We start from the raw sequence: 10,000 nt of genomic DNA on the forward strand, positions 1-10,000 counted from the left end.
CCAATCAGAAAGCTATCTTAATATCTGATATTATCTGAAATCTCTTTTTCTGTCTATATTAATATATTATTATTATTATTATTATTATTATTATATAAATACATATTATATTATTATATATTATTAACGATTTTTGAAAGTCTCTCTTTTGTCTCTTTTATTTCCCTCTGTTTAGACTTTATTACTTTTATTTTTACTTTCATATTATATTATTTGTATATATTTTTGTATCTTATTTGTTTACGTATTGCGATGACTGAATATCTGTAAACTATTTTTTTAAATAAAGTGTAAATAAGGTGTTTGGGGGGGGGGGAATCACTGTTTTTTCTCTTTTTCATCAAACCGCAGTTTTTGCAAGTTCCCGCAATTTCATCACATAAAATTGCATAAATATCATATATAGCATATTCCACCACATTTTTTAAGAAAACGTGCCGCATAATCAAGGATTTTTGCTCCGCAATAATCACAAAGAAACTCCAGCATTTTTCTGGAAGGACTGAAAATCTGCTACAACTGGTAACTTGGTCTGATCATAAGTAGTCTCTTATCTCCACTATATGATATAGTATTAATTATAATATCCTGTCTGTCCGATCGTCATTAACCGGTTAGTTATCGTCAACGAAGGTGTTGTTGTTTCACCGGTCTGTCTTGTCTACTTTAGTTTGTCTGAAATGTTTCCATTTAAAACCGTGCTGTCAGAAGAAGTGATCCAGATCATGATCTCACCTGTACAGGGTTCCTCCTACCACGGTCCCCACGTCAGGAACAGAGTAGATCTCATCCACCTGCACACACACACACACACACACACACACACACACACACACACACACACACACACACACACACAGACACACACACACACACACACAGACACACACACACACACACAGAGACACACATACACACACACACACACACACACACACACACACACACACAGACACACACACACACAGAGACACACACACACACACACAGACACACACACACACACACACACACACACACACACACACACATACACATACACACACACACACACACACACACACACACACACACACACACACACACACACACACACACACACACACACACACACACATGACACACACACACATACACACAGAGACACACACACACACACACACACACACACACACACACACACACACACACACACACACACACACACACACACACACACACACACACACACACACACACACACACACACACACACACACACACACACACACAGACAAACAGAAACCTTTAATCAGGTCACCAGACCAATATCTTCCTTAATGTTTATTAACTGGCTTTGGTAAAGAGTTTGTGTGTGGTGTGTGTGTGTGTGGTTTGTGTGTGTGTGTGTGCATACATGTGTGTGTGTGCGTACATGTGTGTGTGTGTGTGTGTGTGTGTGTCTGTGTGTGTGTGTGTGTGTGTGTGTGTGTGTGTCTCTCTGTGTGTGTGTGTGTGTCTGTGTGTGTGTGTGTGTCTCTGTGTGTGTGTGTGTCTCTGTGTGTGTGTGTGTGTGTGTGTGTGTGTGTGTGTGTGTGTGTCTCTGTGTGTGTGTGTCTATCTGTGTGTGTGTGTCTCTGTGTGTGTGTGTGTGTCTGTGTGTGTGTGTGTGTGTGTGTGTGTGTGTGTGTGTCTCTGTGTGTGTGTGTACCTGGAACTCGGTGAGCTGCTGCATCAGCTCCTCCTGCTCCTTGCTGTTGCTCAGCGGAGGGAGGATGTTCAAGAAAACCTTCAGCAGGTCCAGACTCTCTCCAGACACACTGGACAGGGTGAAGATAGGCGTGATGCTACACACACACACACACACACACACACACACACACACACACACACACACACACACACACACACACACACACACACACACACACACACACACACACACACACACACACACACACACACACACACACACACGAATATTTGGCGTCAGTGTTGCCAAAGGTCTCAGGTTTGCGGCCGTTGAGACTTCAACAAAACCCCAAAACGGGACTCGGAAACACCAGAGCAGGGGGAATGAGAGGGGGAGACACCAGAGCAGGGGGAATGAGAGGGGAGACACCAGAGCAGGGGAATGAGAGGGGGAAACACCAGAGCAGGGGGGAGAATGAGCAGGGGGAATGAGAGGGGAACACAGAGAGCAGGGGGAATGAGAGGGGGGGAATAAGAGGGGAAACACCAGAGCAGGGGGAATGAGAGGGGGAGACACCAGAGCAGGGGGAATGAGAGGGGGGGGACACCAGAGCAGGGGGAATGAGAGGGGGGAGACACCAGAGCAGGGGGAATGAGAGGGGAAACACCAGAGCAGGGGAATGAGAGGGGAAACACCAGAGCAGGGGGAATGAGAGGGGGAAACACCAGAGCAGGGGGAATGAGAGGGGGGAATAAGAGGTGGAAACACCAGAGCAGGGGGAATGAGAGGGGAAACACCAGAGCAGGGGGAATGAGAGGGGAAACACCAGAGCAGGGGGAATGAGAGGGGGGAACACCAGAGCAGGGGGAATGAGAGGGGAGACACCAGAGCAGGGGGAATGAGAGGGGAAACACCAGAGCAGGGGGAATGAGAGGGGAAACACCAGAGCAGGGGGAATGAGAGGGGAGACACCAGAGCAGGGGGGGAATGAGAGGGGGGGAACACCCAGAGCAGGGGGAATGAGAGGGGAGACACCAGAGCAGGGGGAATGAGAGGGGAAACACCAGAGCAGGGGAATGAGAGGGGAAACACCAGAGCAGGGGAATGAGAGGGGAAACACCAGAGCAGGGGGGGAATGAGAGGGGGAATAAGAGGTGGAAACACCAGAGCAGGGGGAATGAGAGGGGGAAACACCAGAGCAGGGGGAATGAGAGGGGGAAACACCAGAGCAGGGGGAATGAGAGGGGAAGTGCTTGTACTAGGGCTGCTCGATTATGGAAAAAAATATAATCGCGATTATTTCGCTCAATATTGAAATCACGATAATTTTACACGATTAGTTGTTGACTTCTGGAAAGATGTTGCAATTATTGAACTTAAAAAAGCAGCGGTAAATCAACAGTAAAAAAACAAATACAAATGTGAAATTTGCCGTAATACTATTTATATACCTATTTAATATAATATAATATAATACCTATTTAAACTTTATTATTTCATTCAGAACACACGAGAGAGAAAATAAGAGTTTACTTAGCAAAACTAAATTATGTTTTTTCTCGGTTTATTCTGATTTTGTGATCATTGGGAGCCAAAATCATAATCATGACAGTGTTTCCTTTAGGATTTTTTTTAGCAGTGGGGGCAGGTCCGAACACCCCGTTACAGTTACACTGTTAACTGTTAATAAATGAGTTGGTATGCCAACCAGCTTCAAACTTTAGAAGTTCTTTAGCAGAAAAATTACCATATTTGCCTCCTCTGGCGAGATAGGACACCTCTCCTGACTTATGGCATGTCCTGCACAGGAGAAGCTCTCTCAGACGGTGTCCAAGAGGTCTGTACACACCCAGGTAGGAGTTAAAAAGGGCAGACAATTTGGGGAGGCTGTCCTGCCCCCCCCACCACCACCAGGCTACAGGCTCTGGTCCTGAACGATAGACTAGCAGAGATAGTGTAACATGTTTACTAGCGATCACGTGAATAGTTAATATGCTTTAAGTCCGTTTTGGTGAGCCCGGAGGGAAAACATGCCATTTTAAAAGTAGCTCTACATTTACGGTGGCTAGCTGACGGTAGACTACAGAGAAAGTGTGATGTTTTTACGTCCGTTTCGGAGCGTGTATAAAAAGCCGTCTATCAGCAGGGATTGTAGAGGTCATGTCGGGGGAACAGCGCTGACTTCACACCGCGAGCCGGCAGTTGGGGCACACGGCAGAACAGGGAGAAAGAAAAGAAGAGTCTGCCGGATGGGAAAATATTTCAGTCGGAACCGAGGAACCGACATTCGGCGTTCTAATCCGGTCCGAATACTACCGCTTTGCGTGGGAACCGGTACCATAGTGGAACTGGGTTTCGCACCCAACCCAAGTGGGGGCGCTAACCTGACTCCCCCAGATGGATCGCTTCGCATTAGCTCGGCATATCCATCTGGGAACGGACAGGGGCCAAATCAACCAATCAGATCAACGAAGCGTATGAAAATACAACCACAAGCCAGGCTAACTCTGCTGCTGCTGCTGCAGGCCAAGCATAGCTCGTTAGCTCAGCAAGCTAGCAACATGTCGGTAAAGGAGATTTGCCGTTTGTGTAACGAGAATTTAGGAATAAAAGAATAAAAAGGCCCCATTTCAGGTCCCCGATCCAAGAGGAAAAAGCATTAGCGAGCGGCTAACAGAATTAGGGCTACCGCTGTCTGACAATCCTGGTTAGCTGATTGGATAAACCATCTGTCTATCACCACCTAAACCCGCCTCAAAACCAACGCTGATTGGTCCGGTCGTTTTGGCTAACGGCTCCAAATGTTCTCTATCTCAAGATGCCAGACTGATCTGGGAGGAGAACTGGAGCTCACCAGATCAGGATGGTCCCACCAGGCTAGTGGGGGGGGCAGCCAGGGTCAAACCAACACAGAGGAAACACTGTCACGATTACATTTCGATGAATTGCTCGGCCCCCAGCTTGTACCCACCAGGCGGACTGGGCGAACTGCTGCGCGGCGGTCACGGCGTCGTCCGGCGTGGACACTACCATGGGCACCTTGTTGCAGCCCGGCTGCTTCAGGACGCGCTCCAGCTGGCGCACCGTTCGGTCCACGGTGCCGCGGGAGCACAGGTCCACTTTGCTGACCACGATGAAGATGGGGACTTTGAGCGCCATGGCCAGGCCCAGGTGCTCCCGGGTCGTACCGGCTGGACGGAGGAGAGGCGGGAACACTGTGAGCATTGCTGGCATCAAGACAAAAGACTTCATTACCCAGAAACCACCTGGGAGAAAACCAGGAGAGCATCACACACTGACAGCGTTTTTTATTTTTTACCCACGTGATTTCGGTCTTCGGTGGCTACTATCGTGGCATTGGAAATAACTCAGGGCTAGGGCTGGACGATTTTGGCTAAAATCATAATCACGATTAATCGAAGAAGTTACCTTGATGTCGATTATTGAACGATTATTTTAATTTTTTTTTTCTTTTCTTATACTGTATATATGTTGTAGGGCTGCCACCTCTTAGTCGATTAGTCGACTAATCGGTAGTTTTGGTCTTAGTCGACTAAGATTTCTTTAGTCCTTTAGTCATTTTTTATGCTTATTCATGCTTAATTACTCATTTCCAAGAAACTTCTGAGCACATTTATGGTAAACACAAGATTTAAAGTGGTGCTTTTGCAGGATTAATTGTGGAGAAACTCAGTTTTACAGATGGTTAATTAAATACATTTATATTGTGCTTTTCTAGTCTTAACCACCTCTCAAAGCTCACAGCTCTGTCACTTAAATCAACTAATCGAAGTGTTAGTCGACTAAGAATTTCTTTAGTCGAGGACATGTATATGTTCAGGTTTTTTTTCTAATAAAAGAGTGCATAATCCTATCTTTAATTCTAAAATAAGGAAACACACAGATAGCAATTAATGCTTATTTATTAAATATTTCAAACAAACTGAACTTAAATCTACAACTGTAGATTTCACAATGAAATAAAAATAAAAAAAGTAATTTAAGTTTTAATGTAAACGGGGCGGAGTCACATGACTACACACGTGGCGGCCGTAATATGTTTTAAGGGGAAAGTACATTAACACACAGTGGGTGGCGCGGAAATATTAACAGGATTAAAAGACCGGAATAATCGACTTGGCTCTGAATTTCGGTTTTGATTATTTTTCGATTAATCATCCAGCCCTACTCAGGGCTGTCAAAATTAACGCGATAACGAGTTAACGCAGAGTCCTTTTAACGCAGCTAAATGTTTTGACGCGCACGTGTTCAGCCGTAACGTTGTGGACCCGGTTGCCAACTTGCCGACCCTTTTCACTCGATCTTTTCGACTTTTTTGGACCCTCAATGGGACTTATAAATACATTCAGATATATATTTATTGTAATTCATTCCCATGCATGCGAGAGATGTCTAAGCAGAAACAAAGCTCCTTTGAAATTGATAAAGAAAAGGTCCTTTGAACGGCAAGAAGGGACTATAGGGACAATATATTATTAATATATGTCAACTGGCGAAATAAACACATGGCGGAAAACATCAATAGAAAAGTGCACTTTAAAATGTAACCGTCTCTTTTTTTAACGGTGCCTTTTATATGTTTTATAAGTTGGAACTGACTTCCCTTCATTTGTTTTATATCCAACAAGCAGTTTGTTGTATTTTAGCCGAATACTGAAAGCAGCAGAAATGAGAACTCTTTCATATCTGGTTATTTATCGCCATAGTAATATCGTTATTGCGATATTCCACGTTTTAGCATAGGCTTACGGTCAGACCGAAGGCCTTAATGCTACATTTTTTTGACGTTATTTTTTTTAAATGTGGCCCACATCAGACTCAAGTGCTGGGCACGGCCTGAAAGGGCTGGGAAAAAAATCGATTTGATTTAAAAATTGAGGTGGTAGGTCAAATCGATTCATATTTTCAAAAACTCGATTTTTTTTCAGTCCAAATACAGTATAAATAATTTGGATGTTTAACAATCTTTGTTGCACACTGCACAGTGACTTTTCACAAAATATATTTACAGTTCGCAGTTATTTTGTTTTAAAGGAAGGGGGTAAAAATCGAATATCAAGTTTTTTATAAAAAAAAATCGAAGATTTTTTTAGGGGGAAAAAATCGCCCAGCTCTAAAAGTGACCCGCACGCGCAGACAAGTAATACAATGTCACATGTCACATGCAAGTCCCTGTTTAAATGCACAACAAAATAAACCCATTAAGAGAACCAAGGCTAGCTACTAGCTACTAGCCGATAGACGGCAATTTGGGAACAGAACGTTAAAAAACTTACATCCCCGTTACAGGCTTTACAGCTTAGGGCTCTCGGATGTATTATGAGATAATACACATGATCAATGCGTTCGTTATGCCCCGTTAAATAACTCCTGATTCGGCTATTGTTGCATGCTACAACTTTTCAAACTTAATGATTTAAATGAGGACTATGTGAGTGTTCAGGCTTAGTAAGTAAGTTGATGTACCTGAAAACATTTATTCGCCGATATAAAATCTATGGGAAAAATGTTGCTATTCCACCGTCGGCCACTATGCCCATGTTGGCATCAAAGCCTGCCGCTGTTCCTGGGGACGTGATGTTCTCGGCGCACAACTGTGACGTCAAAGTCACATGACTGTCAAGGGAGCGGGCGGGACGGAGAAATGTGTGTTTTGGGAGCGAGAAGATCTCCGTTAGGAGTGATGTAATGAAATGGCCTAGACCTGCAGGTAATGCATGTTACCTAGACCTGTAGGTAATGCATGTTACCTAGACCTGTAGGTAATGTATGTTACCTAGACCTGCAGGTAATACATGTTACCTAGACCTGTAGGTAATGCATGTTACCTAGACCTGCAGGTAATGCATGTTACCTAGACCTGTAGGTAATGTATGTTACCTAGACCTGTAGGTAATGCATGTTACCTAGACCTGCAGGTAATGCATGTTACCTAGACCTGTAGGTAATGCATGTTACCTAGATGTAACCGTTTAGGGGTGGGGAGCAGAAATGGATTACTCTATAAAATGATTAATTATGGCCAGTGGGATCAGAAGTTCTATGTTCGACTACGGAGCCCAGGATTAACCAAACAATACGCCAGGAATGATTCAAACACAGTTATGCTTTCTTTGAGAAACAAAATCGCTTCCCTTTTATTACACGTGTGGGAAGGATAGCAAAACATATAAAAATTAAACACTTTAAAATTACACAAATCTTACCCGGGTAAGTAGAAAAATAAAAATTTAAACAAAAAACTCACAGCTGTGATTTAAAGTTCGAATTTCCCCCCGTTCTCAGTCACTTCAATTCTGTTTCAGTTTCAGTTCAGTTTGGGTCCACTGTGGAAGTGGAGAGAGTTTGTCCTACCGCACAGTTGGTGGTGGGTGCGTGTGTGTGTAATGAAGTGTTGAAATCTGCAGGCGCCGTATCTCTAGTTCTCCTCTGGGCTGTGGCTCGCCATCAATGTCTCGATCCAGGCTCCAACATCCAGGTAGATCAAAGGTTCAAAGGGTCCAACAAAAAAAACCTGACCTACAGTAAGTAAGGTCAGAACAATCATTTAGCTTTTTTCTTTTAGCTTTCAATCATGAACTAGAATATAATTCATGTTAAATCATCATATTAAACTGAACATTGTAATACGATATCACAATATTGGTAAACTATTCTCAAAATATATTTCGAGATAATGATTGAAAAACTCTTCAATATAATATCAAAATACTGCTTCCACATAATAGAACACAAAATAACAGATACTAGTAAGCAGACACTTTGTGTACCCTTGGCTATGTGAAGGCATGTTTAAACACATCTCAAATAAAATGTAGCACATAAGGATAATTTAAATATTAATGTGCCCAAAATACACAGATAAAAGTGCTAAATCAACACATTCCACAGTTAAGTGTGTAACAATTATCTAAACCATATTACACAGCACTGGATTAAGTCTGCAGCTTTAACATACCAAGCTAATGGTTTTAGCGTTAGTGAATGGCGTCTGCCATTGTGCTAGTTAGCATCTCAACTAGCGCTCCAGGTGCACTAGTGTTAGCGGCTAGCGCTATCGTTAGCGGTTAGCATGGTAAAAACGATCGCTCACCGATGCGTTTTCTTCGTGAGGGGACGTCATTTCTCTCCGGCTGCACTCTCACAGGTCCAGGGCTCCACACTGGATTGTTTTTAAGAGTTTTTATTCTGAGTTTTAACAACTTCTATTGGAATGTCTTGACGAGGTAGGTATCGTTCGACGTGGGGTTTGCTCTCTGTTCTTCCAACAGCTCAAGGGGAAGTGAACTCTGCTCCGTGCAGGTCAACAGTCCGAGCTTCTTCCTGATTGGCTGACAGCACATCCCCAACCCACCTCCTTCAAAATAAACTTCCTATTTATTTTCTCTCTCAGTTGAATTGCTTTTTAGACAAATATGTTTTTAATCTTTAACATTAATAACATACTTAATGAATTGACTTTTTAATATAAACTTAGCTCTTAATATAGATTTTTAACCTTGGTTACATAGACCTGCAGGTAATGTATGTTACCTAGACCTGCAGGTAATGCATGTTACCTAGACCTGCAGGTAATGCATGTTACCTAGACCTGCAGGTAATGTATGTTACCTAGACCTGCAGGTAATGCATGTTACCTAGACCTGCAGGTAATGTATGTTACCTAGACCTGCAGGTAATACATGTTACCTAGACCTGCAGGTAATACATGTTACCTAGACCTGCAGGTAATGCATGTTACCTAGACCTGCAGGTAATGCATGTTACCTAGACCTGCAGGTAATACATGTTACCTAGACCTGCAGGTAATACATGTTACCTAGACCTGTAGGTAATATATGTTACCTAGACCTGTAGGTAATATATGTTACCTAGACCTGTAGGTAATACATGTTACCTAGACCTGCAGGTAATATATGTTACCTAGACCTGTAGGTAATACATGTTACCTAGACCTGTAGGTAATATATGTTACCTAGACCTGCAGGTAATTTATGTTACCTAGACCTGCAGGTAATGGCTCTTGTGTGAAGTAAATGCAACATTTTTCAACTTTTTGCTCAGATATATTTGACTTTTTTGCAAAGAAAATGCGGGGATTATGATGCATATTATATGGGCATATTTTACGCAGAAATTGGCAATTTATCCGGCGAAAGTGCGCCGTATTTTTGTTAACTTTTAAAGTTTGGATTGATACCAATCGCCCCAGGACAGCAGAGCTCATATCACCCGCACCGACCAGTATCCACAAACAGCTCACATCACAAACGGGTTGTAAATGCTGCAGCTCACCGATGCCGGTGT

At 43.2% G+C, this 10,000-nt stretch overlaps 1 protein-coding gene across 1 annotated transcript in view; it reads right to left on the reverse strand.

Moving 5' to 3' along the window:
• Positions 1 to 10,000, reverse strand: part of gtpbp2b (GTP binding protein 2b) — a 34,412-nt gene that overhangs the window by 11,509 nt on the left and 12,903 nt on the right. Inside the window, exons 6-9 of the mRNA XM_028592620.1 lie at positions 9,989 to 10,000; positions 4,644 to 4,863; positions 1,691 to 1,826; positions 736 to 794 (exon numbers count right to left, since the gene is read on the reverse strand). The exon at positions 9,989 to 10,000 is cut by the window's right edge and continues 163 nt beyond it. Coding sequence (XP_028448421.1) covers positions 736 to 794; positions 1,691 to 1,826; positions 4,644 to 4,863; positions 9,989 to 10,000 — 427 coding nt within the window. The remainder of the gene's footprint in view (positions 1 to 735; positions 795 to 1,690; positions 1,827 to 4,643; positions 4,864 to 9,988) is intronic.

The sequence above is a fragment of the Perca flavescens genome, chromosome 2, assembly GCF_004354835.1.
Source record: "Perca flavescens isolate YP-PL-M2 chromosome 2, PFLA_1.0, whole genome shotgun sequence".
NCBI lineage: Eukaryota > Metazoa > Chordata > Actinopteri > Perciformes > Percidae > Perca > Perca flavescens.